Source organism: Eleginops maclovinus, chromosome 9 (assembly GCF_036324505.1).
Source record: "Eleginops maclovinus isolate JMC-PN-2008 ecotype Puerto Natales chromosome 9, JC_Emac_rtc_rv5, whole genome shotgun sequence".
NCBI lineage: Eukaryota > Metazoa > Chordata > Actinopteri > Perciformes > Eleginopidae > Eleginops > Eleginops maclovinus.
The window spans coordinates 11925801-11941102 of record NC_086357.1 but is presented as its reverse complement, the minus strand read 5'-3'; the positions used below and the strand labels follow the sequence as shown (position 1 = coordinate 11941102).

The window sequence follows — 15302 nt, the reverse complement described above, 5'->3', positions numbered from 1 at the left end:
TCATGTTTTAATGCTTTTCCACTAAAACAATTGTAGTGTGATGAATTCATCTTTCAATTTTAGCCCAGTATTTGTTACTTTTGTACCATAGCTATAATTTATTTGTAAATGTTCCCAAAAAAATTAATTTCCTTTGCTCTTACTGGGAGAAAAAAAAAATGGCATGTTGATGTTGATAGTGAATTAGACTAAAAGGAACATTAGAAATGCCTCCCGTGTCCAGCAAGAGATTACATTTAACTAAGGATGTGAGCAAGACTTATAACACTCAGATATGAAGGTAAATAAGGCGACATTTGTGTTACAATTCAGAGGCATGACAGTACAGTTTTGATGCAGAGAGGCCTGTTATGTGCTTCAGTGGACAACTTTAATATTTCCTACACCACTGACTTTACCTCGCAGTGCAGCTGGATTCTCACAATATCACACTAAAATCACAGGGTCGAAAGATCCCACACAAATCTATCTGGACAGTCTTCACACCAGTCATTGTTTTGTTAGGTGCTAATGGCAGCTTCCAAACAGGTTAGCAAAGATTCTGCAATAGCATCAGTCATAAAAGCACTGCAGATTAACTTCCATGAAAAAGGGGAAAAACGGCACTGAGAGCTCTTAAATATTTAGCTATGTAATAGACAGATGGTTCATCCAATCACCTGCCAAGTATTTTTTGAAAGTGCCGTCTCTTGTCCGTACAGTTTCCATGACTTGTCAGATGCAAATCCTCTTCCTGATTATCACTGCACTATGGTACAATAAGGTGAATAATAACACTCAATCAGTGTCACATCAACTTTGATTGGCTGCCTTGCATGTGCATATGCATGCTCATGTTTGTCTGTCTGTTTTCTGAAACGGGTGGCAACACGCAGTCTCCTCCTACATGCCTTTTGGCACGCTTGTCTCTTAGCAACAATCTAGTGCATGTCACATGTGGCAGATTGGCTACCAATACGTGCACACCAACACAAACACCTAGAGATGAGTGATGAACAATGTCCCTGGTCATACTCATGGGGTAGTTTAACCTTTACTAGAATGAGTAATGAGTGTGTGTGTGTGTGTGTGTGTGTGTGTGTGTGTGTGTGTGTGTGTGTGTGTGTGTGTGTGTGTGTGTGTGTGTGTGTGTGTGTGTGTGTGTGTGTGTGTGTGTGTGTGATAATAAGAAAGCAGGAGTGACATTTGGAGTATCCTGTTGGTAAATTGCAGACTCTAGGACCGTCGGATCAGCGAAAAGTTTCATCCTCCAGCTCTGGCGTGCAGCGTATGAAGAGCTTACACTTTCAAGCGCAGTTTGCATCCTCAGAGGAGCTGAACTGACAGTTTACAAGGAAGGACAACAATGGTTACCGTGTATTGTGATAGCGCAGGAGGAGACTGACAGGGATACAGTCATCCCCAACTATCCAACCAAAGAAATGTGTCCTCTTCACCATTGGCTTGTCATTAAAACACATTTTCAAAATAATAACATAAAAATGGAATTGGATTCAATTAAAGCATTCGTCCTGGGGTGACAGTAAGCAGGAAGCAGCTGAAGCAGGGCAATAAATCAAAGCTGTGTTGACCCACAGGAAACAGACTGGCTGAAAAGCGCTTAGTGCATCTCTCTCTCTCCGATTATCCAAAAACACCATCTGCACCTGTGGTGCTTTAATCCATTGTAATGGTCAGGCTTTAACATCCCAGCCTGGTCTGTAACAAGCATCCCAAACCTTAGCGTTGCTATCTCTAATCTTCTGTCATGCATTCCTCGAGTCTGCTGATTGGAACAAAAACCAACTGAAAACACAGCATATTCCTAATTACAGAACACAACAGCGACTGTGTGTGTCCATTAACACTGTGTGTATGTCAAAGAAACATATTAGTTATGCTTTGATCAAACTGATCTGTGTGTACAGCAGAAATGAAGCAAAGCATGTGAATGTGTAAAATGCAGAGGTCTTGTCTTGCCTCAGACGGAAACCTCAGGTAGTTCAAATATTTACGATACACTCCCATTTAGCTACGGCTTTTAACCAAAGCAACTAACGGTAAGTGCATTTGAACCAGGAAGATACAACCTTGAATTGGCACGCATCATGCAAATATATTAAATGAATCAAATATATGGTGTGTTTTTATGTTCAATATATAGTATGTGTGGGTCAATGAGGTTGAGGTAAATAATGAAAGGATGTCAGGGATGGATCTAATGAGTGGGGGTTGAAATGTAACTGACAGCAAAGGTGAATAAGTGTGTGTGTGTGTGTGTGTGTGTGTGTGTGTGTGTGTGTGTGTGTGTGTGTGTGTGTGTATATGTGTGTGTGTGTGTGTGTGTGTGTGTGTGTGTGTGTGTGTGTGTGTGTGTGTGTGTGTGTGTGTGTGTGTGTGTATTAATGATCATGTTAGATCAAAAGCCTGGGGTGTATTTCTCAGAACTGCCAAGTTAAGCTCCAATTATGCCCAATCTTGTCCCCCTGAATTTGTAGTTTACAAAAGATATTCATTTTCTCTCCCTCTCACACACACACAAAAGATGCAAGCTGACCTTGAGAAGCGTCTGGATAGAAGGTGTTTGTGCATGTGTGTGTGTGGGCGTGTAAATGTATCCATAGAATTTCCAGCTGAATCAGTAATGAGCATTTCATTACTTCAGCCTCAGTTCCCCTGGGAGGAACACACACACATATTGACACAGACACACAGACACAGACACACAGACACAGACACACACACACACACACACACACACACACACACACACACACACACACACACACACACACACACACACACACACACACACACACACACACACACACACACACACACACACACACACACACACACAGCAGAAAGTGCATGGTAAAAGGTAGCTGTGGATTATAGTCTCAGCAACTACTACTCAAAATCACATTATAAAGCTATCGCAAAATAAAACAGCTGTGAGGGAAAGACAGTGGACTATATCCTGTGAATACTGTGTTAAATAAAAAGTGGTTCAACATCTACAAAACAATGATGATAGCTACATTCTAAACACACATTATGCCCACACACTGTATTTCATCTGTTAATATTCATAAACCCTGTCATTTTATTATTTAAAAACGTGGCCTGCCAGAATCTATAGACACGAAACTCCTCAAATCTACCCTTGGTGGGTCATTTGTCACAATGCTTCCAAGCATTTCAGCAAGCTTATAATGTATTATACTGAGTGATTCTCATTATCTCAGAGAGAAGTAATGAGAACTTTTTGAGAACTGTACTTTATTTTACAAGGGATTACTCAGAAAAGTTTATTACGATCAGTGTTAATTTGCATAAAATAATGATGTTGGTTTTTATTTTGACAGGTTTGAGCTCCTAACTGGTTTTACAAGAAAGCACCGTGTTTCTATTACGCCACATTTTCATTTAAACTTGCCTAAAAGTCTACTGTTAGAGATTGAGAATAGGCAAAGCGGTGGTTTAAGCTAGACAGTCAAAATGCCAACATGCTGATGTTACGCAGATTAGTGAACTATTTCAACTACCTAGCATGCAAACATTTGCTAACTATCAGTACAACACATACAGCTGTGTATGATGGGTTTGCTACTTTTGTAGGTATTTGGTAATCAACGGAAGAAAAGGAAACATTTTTTAATTGATGCAAGGTTACAAGATCACCAAATTGATTAAAATTCATTCTAATGGATCTAATGAATGGTTTATAAAAGTTCATGGCAACCCAAACAAAAGTTGTTAAGATTTTTAGCTAAAAACCACACATTTTTACCTCAATGTGGCACAAGAGGAAATTACTGGGAATTACAATTAATAATTAGGGTATATGTTTTGGGAACCACGCATGTCTGTACAAAGTGTAATGGCAATGTCAGTTGTTGAGTTAGTTTGGTGTCGACCAAAGTGATGGACCAACAGAATCTGCCGTCCCTCCAACAACTGCATTTGCATGGTAAATAAAATAAAACAAAACACAATTCTAAAATAACTGGAAAACAGATTTGCTCTGGGCAAAATTCTTATATATTCCATCATCATCTCGTATCCATCATTTCTTAGTTTGGGTTGACAGAAAAACCGGCAGGCAGGGATGCATTATTTATGATCAATCAATACACGGTTGCTCCCTTGAAATATCAAAAGTACTGTTTCGATGAACATGTCTACATTTTCCACCTTTAACATATAATTTAACCTACTGAAAAATGTATGGATGTTCCTGAAAGGTGTGTTTTTATTCATACAAACAGAGCAATAGAGTGAAAGACTTCATTATGAAGTTAAATATCTGGATGCTCTTACCAAAACTTGTATTTGGGACAACTTGGGTCAGGTTATAAAAGTTAGCATAGCATCACCCTCTCCAATATTGACTGTGCAGTATCATAGACTAAAATGTAATACCCATGTTAATGGCTACTGCGTGTTTCCAAATGATCATAATAACAGTTAACGACTTGCAGTGAAGCATCTTCCCAAGGTCACACTCACGAGGTTAAGCACAGCCTCAAGTGGAATAATAAATCCTTTAGAAGAAACACATAGGAAAAAACATTGAGCTAAAGACTGCGGCGTGGAAGCAACGAGGGACCGTGATTGCAGCTGGATGAAAGCATACACGTCAGAGAGTTTGGTTGAAGGTTGAACATCAACAAAGCCAATGGGGGTGTTGTCTGCTGTGTGTGCGGCATCTGAATGCTCATTTTAATAGATGCCGAGTGACGCTAGAGGTGGTGATAGACAAAGCGAGAAAAAGCAAGGGCTTCTTTTCATAAAAGGTCAAGTATTGGAATAACAGAAGCTCAGAGGAGGACTAACAAACATATAATGTCTAATCAGAGTCGCATAAACAAACTCACTCAGGTGTATGGAGTCGAAGATAAGCAGGAAACAGACAGGCTGATAGACAGGCAGAGGAGATGGTCGTGCGGGTTTGTTGATAGCTTGAGTGCATGGTGTCAACTGTGCACATAGTTATTCAGTAGATATTCTCCGATGTGCAGCATTTCATGTAAAGTTCAATTCTTTCATCTCTCTAGGGCTGATTTGAACAAAAGAGAGTCTTAAGTCTCTTTGAATCCGAGAGACAGAGGGAGCAAAGTGAATGTGTAATTCTTTAATGAGCCGAATATCCTGCCCCAAGGATCTATCACTCTAACTCTACTGCTTATTAACCATTGCCACATGCTGAACAAACACACATTCACACCTTGCTCTCTGCCCCGACTGTTTCCCCCTATCTCATGAATCGCCTCTTCGCTATCCCATTTTTTTATGAATTGTGTGTATACCAGCCCTAGTCAATATACACCAAGCTGTGACAACAAAAACAAAATACAACCAAAGGAAGGAGACAGGGGTTGCGCTATGTGAAAACAAAGCATGCTGGGGAAAAAAGTGCTCCAGTGTGGATCTCCAGAGAAAAGCTGCCGTATTATTTGCACACTGGTTGCACTCATAGCATGTTTTAAACCCTTATGTTCTGCATTTCATTTTATAGCGCTGATCAGACCAATCCAAAAGCTTGTGTGGGGAACTTTTATAGTCACGGCTGCAGATCAGGAGACTCGCCAGGCTTTTTATTGTTCTCTCTGGTTCCCTTTACACAGACGCTCACTGATGCAGATCAAACTGTCTTCGGGCAGAGAGGGGTAACATGGAAAACCCTGGCCTTTGCCTTTAAGATGAAATGGCCTCTAAAGGCTTTGTGAATGTGGCCCCAGGGAAGTGGGGGAGAGGCCAGAGGAGTGAGGCAGCGATGGTAAAGGGAAGATACATGGAGGCAGAAACAATAAATTGAAAACGGTTCAGTGCAGTATCCTGTTTTGCGTCCGTTATTCACTGCAGGATTATGATAAGAGCCAAATACTGACAGCATTTGAACTGGGCTCAGACACAATTCCAAGGCATTGTACTTGGGCGAGAGAGATGGCACAAAATCTGCCACACCTCCTCTCTTTCTCTATCTCTCCATCTTTGACTCCCTCCCTCCTTCTCTCTTCATTGTTATCAAATAAGGACCCATGGGAGGACAGACCACCTGGTCACCATGGTTACAGGGATTGAGTGCCCCTTGCTGGTACACATTCTCTCTCACACACACACACACACACACACACACACACACACACACACACACACACACACACACACACACACACACACACACACACACACACACACACACACACACACACACACACACACACACACACACACACACACACACACACACACACACACACACACACAGTGATTGGTAAAACTACAAGTGCATCTGATTGAATATAGAGTACATATATTATTGAGTGTTATAAATAATAATAATTCAAATGTATTTATCCATGATTTTCCGTGAATTTGAAAGACATAAAGCCTAGTCATAGTTGGGATTTTGTGAGCAGCTTCAAACTGATGCATTTGTCTTTCTTTTTTTCGGTGCTTTCCCGACTTTATTGACATTAGTGGTTGCAATGTGAGTCATGGACACCTGGAGGTTTAAATATCCCCACCTCTGCATCCACAACCACATCCAGGTTTAAGCCAAGCAATTATAATGACACAGCTCTCATTTTGTTACACACAGAAAGAGAAGAGAAGAGAAGAGCAGAGAAGCTATGATTACATTTACATTATTGACATTATAGGACCTGGATATGTCTGGGGAGACAGCAAGATCGGAGAAGGGGCAGATGAAGAAGGGATTGTGCTGGTTTGAGGAGAGAAAAAAAATCAATGGGTTTAATCTCCGTGAATTCAAGGGGAGGAGAGAATGAGAAATGACTAAACGAAGAAAGAAGAGCAATAGAGGAAGAAAAATAACTCTGCAGCAGTTCAGTGCAGAACTCCATGGCAACATTAGCATGAAACTTTATCTTATCTTATTGAATTGCCATTACCCTTTTAATGGCAAGACCTTGTGTGACTATGCGCATATTCTTCCATTCACATATCATCCAGTGAACAAAATGTACTCTTTGGCATTGAGATAAACTCAATATAACAATTCATTTTAAAACAACAAATGACTGCAATGTAAGAGAGGAAACTACAGTATCAGCTTTTCTGGCTGGACTTTACCTGCTCTTTGTAAAATGGCACATAAAGCGCTTAGTTAAGCTTTGTGCTTTTAACCGCTCATATTGTTACGCCTGCCTTGTTTTCTGCTTTTCATCAGTGAGCATGTTTGCGGAGTGATTTTCCCTCTGTGGGCTGAGATCAACGTGTGAATGGACTTAAATCAAATAATAACAGGCTGTGTACTGTCTCAGCATGACCAAAATAACTTCTCACCATTAAATGGCACACTTAAATAAAACACAGGCTTGGCAATGAGGTGTTGCGATTTTGAGGCTTTATTGCAGCTCTTGGCTGATATTGCCTGGCACCCCACCTCCACCTCGCCTCCTTCACTTCTCATGTCCCTCTTCAGTATTCAACAGAGCCCAAGTGTCATGAGAATTAATTAGAAGACAGGGAGAATATTTCCTTTGTATTACTCATCCCTGTTCACATCATCAGTTCAGGGATGGAGAGAGAACTCAAGCTCAGTCAGGTGTGGGTAAAAAAAAGGTTGATGCTAGGAAAGACATTATAAGTCAGGAAGCAGCACACATATGGATCCGTCAGTTAGATAAAGAGGTAGAGCAATCATAAAACATAGTGGATTACACACAAAGATGAAATGAACACCCTTAAATCACACACAGAAGGGCAGAAGGACATAAACAATCATTTGTGTATGAGGATTCACACACAAAACGTGTCTTATTCTAGCAATGTTTTCCTTCTATGATTTTTTCCTCTAAATCTCAGCATTTCAGAGATTGAGACTTAGCAAAGTGAACTGTAGGCAGAATTTAATTGAATTTAAGAGGAGAAAGTCAGAGAGAGTAAGGACGGGTGGGTTAGAGGGCAGATCTATCCATAAGAATAACAGAGTGGCTTACATTTATTTATCTGATGGTGTTTTATTTATACGTTAACTCAGAACTCATTACATGTACAGTACAGGCATAGGAAGTAAACAAAAAATGAACCCCTGTGATTTCTGTGGTCTGGTTGAAGCGGCAGCCGCATCATCCTTTCAGCTTCAGTGCGTGCAAGGCTTGTTTAAATGCATAGAGATGCCGCCCGACGGCGATACATGCAGAAAATCCCCTTTTTGTCACTCTTTATTGTGATTCTTTCTCCAGGAACTCATTGCGGCTTGAGAGACACGATCCCCGCACGCTGCCACCAGCTCGGTAAATCATAACTAGCAATTTTCTCTGTAAATAGCCAATGTACCAGTTTCAGGCCCAGCGGGAGGCGTGTGTTTCCACCGATATGACACATCAAGGTTATTCTATGACAAATGTGCAAACACATATTTTATGTTTAGAGCTGGTGGTGATGCATGATAAGAAAACAAACATTTTAGGTGGCATAAAGATTGTATCATGTCATTAACACACCCAAAACTGTTATAGCAAAAGCATGTGCATGTATAAACAAGTGAGACCCTGAATGTAGCTTTGTTCTTTTTAAACAAACACATATCCCTAATTTTAGTCAAGGCTCTTATTTTAAATACTCCAGTAAAATGTCATAACTTTCATTTTGAGATGACCCCTGGATACTCATTATCAGATAAGTTTTCCTAATTGATCACAGCTACATCACCATCGTAACGCAAAGAGAAATCCAAACCAGTACATAGACTTCTTTTAATAACACAGTTTTTTATCTCTCCTACAGACTCCATCTAGTTTGCCTGTTTATACTGTGTGATTATTCTTATTCTGTTTGTTTGTTTTTGTGATCTCTGTTACTTTCCATCTTAAGCTCCCTGGTATATTTACCAGTCCACTTTCACCAGTTCGCTGCGATATTATGTCTGTACAGGATGCCTGTACTTCCTACACATATCCAGTGTTTTCAACTGCTTCAAAACTGGGACTTTCTCTAAAGAAATGTTCAAATTCCCTCTCAAGGTTATTTTGTTGCATTATAGAGGAAGCAGCAACAGAAAAATACCATTAGAGTTCTGCACACTCCTGAAAATGATTTAAAACAGTATTTTTTGTAGGCTCGAAATTGAGTGGCTCACGTTAATCACAACAAAATGTCTTGTAGCAAAATTCCAATGGCCTTTTATCAGTCTGTGGCCTGGAGTTTGGGAGCCCCTGACGTAACAGTTCAGGATAATAACAAGCTACACGTGTGCTTTGTGTCACTGTCAATACACACTCATAACTCCAATAGACAGTGACGGGGTAATTAGTGTGACAATGACCCATGAGCTTATTACAGCCTGCCCTCGGGAAACAGAAACCCCACCACCCAGCGTTGTGTGGGTGACATAATCTGATCATGAGCAACAAGGTGATATAACCAAAGAAGGAGCTCTGATGAAGTAAATTATCACAATCAATCCCATGGAGCAGGGATGCCTCCAACAACAAACTGGTATTGTATTCCATTCAAGCACTAACTACCGGAAAAACAAACAAACAAACAAACAAACACAGCTATTGCATTATTGGTTTGACCTAAAAAATAATTGGCCTAGGTCTTCCTGGAAAGTCCAGTCAAAACCACTTGTGTGTCATGGAAATTTCCGCCCCCGAAAAGCAGCAGGGGGCTTCTCTTATGGTGACGGGTTAATCAACATATGTGTTTTTCCAGATAAAGATAAACAGTAAAGCTTTCCATACATAAAGAGGAGGGTTTTTGAGTACTGTTGCCCTTCAAACCGCTGGCTGGATATGAGATTGATATTTGACAAGATCTGTTTGCCTTTTATGATGCGGGTACACAGATTACTTTAAAAAAAGAATGCAACCTTAACTAAAATATAGTGTGAAACATTTTGCCAAGTCTGATCAAAGTACAAACTTCTCTCAATTAGCTGCTTACTTTAAGTGATGGGTTCATACTTAAGCACATTGGATGCTGTTCAATTTACATTACAGATTTATTGCGTGTGTTTATGTCTGTACTGTTGCCTGACGGTATTAAAAGTGACATCATAATAAAATGTATAAAAAATACTGTTTCTTTTCTCTATCTGTGAAGGTATGAACTGAAATTCTGGTTACAGCCTAGTAATGCATTTATCCTCACAAAAGAAAGGGTGGTACAATAGGATAGTATAAATAGGAATATACAGAGGATAAACTTGGGACTAAAAATGTTTTTTTTTTCAGGTCAAGAATCAAACGTATGACAATGGTCATGTAATCAATCAATAATTCTATTCAACAATTTAAATAAGAGCGCATTTTTAGTACATGAAATATGTGGGGTTGCCTCAAGGCTCCTCCCACACCTCCCTGTGAACCCATGTTTTATGTATGAGCAGGAGCCTGGCGAATGTGTCAAGTGATAAATGAATAATTACAGTTTTAGATCTCCACTTCTGTTTTTGGGATGACCTGGTTGTTGGTGCATCCTTTATCCTGGCCAAAGAGGAAATAAACCACTGAGACCAGCAGAAATAAAGCTGGGAAAGAGAGAGAGGAAACGAAAAGAAAGGGAGAAAGGGAGAGGGGGGTGCAGTTGAATCCATCTCTCACTATCCCTCCCTCTGGGCATTTCCCTGCTGGCACAATATGTGTAGAGGCTGTAGCATATTAAAACCACTACCATGCACCATGCCATGTACTGTGTGTGTGTATCACTTATATGTGCTTACAGTATATATGTATATTTTATCACGGGGTGCATATGCGGATGTATGCATCAGAATCCGGATATTTGCATAGTGAAGACAGGACAGGCTTGAGCACCAGTTGATATGTTTATATGTGTGGGTGTATGTTTGCTAATGTTTGTTCCTCTATTTTGGACAGTGTGTATGTGTGTGTGTGTGACTCACCGTTTTCCACACCAGATGCTTCACAGCCATCTTCATCATCGCAGTCGTCCCCACTCCCTCTTTCTGTCTGTGCGCTCCCTCCCTCCTCTTCCTCCACATTTCCTCTACTTTTGCTAGCCCAGCCGAGTTCCACTAACAGCTCCTAAATAAAACACACACACACACAAATGTAAAATGCTCACATCCATAATGAATGACAACGTGGTGTGACTTCTGATCTAGCACCGTCATCGGATCAAAATTGCAATTGGGCTAATAATTGCAAAATCACTATTAAGTGTCATTTATTTTCATAATTTGAGGTTTGACTATCATTAAATTAATATCAACTATGAATTACTGTATTATTTTTGGCTTGTAACCTCTCCTGCACAATGTACTTAATCATTAATTGAATCCTTAATTCTCACTGCCTCTTTTACAGTGTGTGTTTATATGCAAAAAGGCATAACTGAGGTTGTGAATACAAAATGTGAAACCCTGTGAACATATTAGCCAAATTAGCATTTAGCATTAATATTCAGCTTGAGGTTAACAAGGTCAAAGGTCAGCAAAAACATATTTGCTGATAATACTTGAAGGATAAATGATCCTAATGCAGTGATAAACGATAATTGCTTAATGAAGAAAAACACAACATCATTGTTCCCTCTAAAGAGACTGAAGGCTACACAAAATAATAATGAGAAATACACACACATACACACACACACACACACACACACACACACACACACACAGGTCAGAGAGCAGATTGAAGGGTAATTGAGGTCATGCTGTCTCTGCAGGAATCCATATTATCTACTGCTCAGTTAACTCACAGTGCGGATGCTGTGGCTATCACTTATTTGTGATTCCGAATGGAAACCTGCACTCCCTATAGCTCAACTAATGAGGGAGCAAAACAAAACCATCTATAACCCTCAAATATTGGGGTCAAGAATGTTGATCAGGACAACACAAACTTGATGTCTATGTAAGAAACTATGAAATACCAAGATGGGAGTTGGTAGGTTGTTACTCATATTGTCTAGACAACAGGAACATATAATTGGTTCACAGTATGATAAATGTGTTGTATAGAGTAGAGGTGGGAAATATATAAACTCCAGCTGAGGGTGGAGATAAGGCAAACATCCACCAGTTTTAAAAGGCAAAAACATATATGGTAGTGACGTTTCATTTTGTTTTATTTTAGATAACATTTTTACAGCAAAGCTTAAGATCGCCACACCTATCGTAATGATTTATGTTATTTCACACTGGTGGTCAGACAAATTAAATTCTACAAAGGCAGAGAGTCTGTTTTGGATTTATAATTACAAATATTAGATTTGCATTATTTTGCAGCGTAAGAGAATTTGTAACAACGCCTCACCGCCTACGTAGCCTGTTGCTTGACAGCCAAATCCATTCTGCGGTCTAATATTTAGACATGGCTTGCATTTGCATTGCAAATATAATCCCTTTAACACATGAACATATGGTATAAGCTGCTGCTATACAGTCACTGTGGTCGCAGTGTGACACACACATGCCGACTGAGATGGCAAATAATATACATTTGTAACCCTGGACATGTGTAGCAGTAAACATACACATTATTATAATCATATGTAAATTCTTGACTCGAACAAGGAGAAACCAAGATATGAAGGAGAACAAGTCCTGTCACCTGTTCTGTTTGTTCACATGATAATTTAAAGATACACTGTTTTTCTATTTTCAGTATTTGACATCACTTTAAGTATTTGTTTACAGTTTAAAAATAGCAATTGTTGATATAGTCTACCTATGTTTTAGATGAGTTTCCCTGCTGAATAGATGCAAGTGGGGTAAACACTGTAAGTAGGGACATATGGCATCCACTGTACAGCAGGTGTGGGGTAGCCCGTGGAAACAAGGGGAACCAAGGTTATTATGTGACAGCATGTCCAAAGGGACATAGAGACTCTGTGCAGTGATTCACTATCATGTCATCAGGTTGCAAATGAGGGCTGAGGGAAAACCAAACGCATTACAGCAATATTTATATCAGGACTGTGATTCTCAGTAATGTGGAAAGGGTACTACAATTTAAAAATAATTTGGGTCATGTGGCACTGAAACTCTCCAGTAAAACTATTAGACTGCTAGTCAGTTATTTCACAACTCCAAAGTGGTTTGTCCTAATTATTAGTGAACACATTGTTTAATAGAATAGCTGACATTTTGGAAATAAGCTTATTTACTTTCTTGTTGAGAGATAGTTGAGAAGATACAAACCTCTCAACTCTACCTCTACCTACCTTGCAGCAACAGGGAACTCCTTTTCCCTATGCTTTCTACATCATATGAATGCAACACAAATGCCCCATCTTGCAAAGAAAGCAAAAACAAAATGTGTGTACAGTATGTGCAGATGATCCGGATCCACTACCTACATTCACTGGTTCTTCCTTGGGCCATGCAACACTCTACAATGTTTTTAATGAAAATAAGGCAAGTTGTTTTTCATAATCCAGCTTAACCCTTTCACATATAAATATTTTTGGAAAACTAATTAATTGCTATTTTTAACATTCCACCCATATTAAACACATTACACCCCTATTATACTGTTATTACACCCCTATTACACTGTTATTACACCCATATTACGCCCATGTTACACCATTATATACACCTGTATTATACCCATGTTACAGCGATGTTATTACACTGTTTATACATCCATATTAAACCAATATGACACCAATATACAGAAACCATTTAAGGATTGCAAAACAAACACCAAATTACCTAAGAGGTCATAATGGTATATGACCACTCCCAGTGTTGATGGTAGGAATGTAGCTGGTACAAAGTATTTAATAATTGCCATTCAGTACTTAATTCGTTTTGAATGAATTATGTCCTGTCCTGTTGTATTTTTTGATAAAAAAAGTAAATTAATTAGATAAGACCTCACCTTAGGAATCCTTGCGTCTTAACCTCATTAAGAGGTTAAGACGCACCACATTTCCTGCATTCTGCTGTCACTTCAGAGTGGTGGGTCCACTGCCCTTCCCTATGCAGGGGCAGCCCTCAGAGGGTGCATGAGACTCAGGCTGGTTGACTGAGCATGTACACACACATTTTAATTGCAAGGATTGGCGACTGGCTACCCTAATAGAATCCCATTAGAGGGCATATGAAACAAAACCCACTGCGGCAAAGGTCTAATTAACACATAATACTAAATTGTGACAGCGAAGCATAAGAAGAAACTGGGGTAAATACTGTAAGAACGACAGACCCTCAAAACAACATGGCTGGGGAAATAATTAAAATTCCAAGGATGCTTGTTTGTCTCGTTACATTTTTTTGCTCCTCCTCTAATCCTAGCTGTGCGACTGTGTAAATGGCACACATGACAGGCATGAATAGTTATTATCAAATGGCGTGCATTAATGTTTGTACCTCAGATAAATGGCTTCTCCCATGTAGAAAGCACTGGTGCAGCTAGCATGGAAGAAGCACAACCCAAGCCCTGGGATTTACAAAGTTGACTCTAAAGCAAAACAATAACAGCTCTGTGTGTACAGTTCTTATACACCGGGTTTGTTTGTGTGCACAGACTTGCCTTCTCTGAATTTATCAAAAAGATGGAAAGACTGCACACTCCTTGGAAGTGAACATAGTTTGCAATTCAGATGCGCTGTGTTATATCTGACTTTCCCCTTTGGTTCATGCTGTGGACTGTTAGCATAACCATCATCAATTCAGCAGGCATGCATTACAAGCCAAAAGCATTGATCTCACTTTTCCAAGTCCTATTTATATATAAGTGTGTGTTTGTGTGAGGATGTTAGAAGATTCACAGAAGCTCCAATAGTCTTTAAATCATGTAATAACGAACATGTGTGGCTTACATAGAATTAATGGTCCTGAGAAAGCGAATCTCATGCATAAGTGATCGCATGGTTCCTGTGTGGTGTGTGTTTGTTTTTATGGTTGGAGGATGCTGACTTGGTATTTCCTCCATGTAAATGCAACATGATAAATGGACCATCAAAATTAGATGGGGCAAAGAAAGAGCCTCAACAGCAAAAGGAGAAAAACAAACCATAGCATGTCACATCCCATGATTTCTCTACATTCAAATTCACTTGGGTTTACAGAATTCATCCGGTTTTCTTGACAAACAACAATTTCCACTCTTGCCTTACAAAAAACATGTAGTTTGTATCCCTAATTAATGTATAATCGACTTCTGATGCTAATAGCATAGACTGACAATTCTGTCATCATGGCAGTCATTGTTATGGCTAATTGATGATCTATAGTTTAGTTGGTCAACAAATCCTACATTAAATGACAATAAACAAACAATAAATTGACCCTACTGCCTGTGTAACCAAAGCCTCACATCTTTAATCCTATGTGCGCCAAAAACAAATGAAAAGCTGCTGCCATAAAT

The 15302-nt window shown here is 39.5% G+C and overlaps 1 protein-coding gene across 1 annotated transcript in view; it reads right to left on the bottom strand.

Moving 5' to 3' along the window:
* Positions 1 to 15302, bottom strand: part of LOC134869300 (glypican-5-like) — a 45984-nt gene that overhangs the window by 3943 nt on the left and 26739 nt on the right. The window contains exon 9 of the mRNA XM_063890818.1: positions 10862 to 11003. Coding sequence (XP_063746888.1) covers positions 10862 to 11003 — 142 coding nt within the window. The remainder of the gene's footprint in view (positions 1 to 10861; positions 11004 to 15302) is intronic.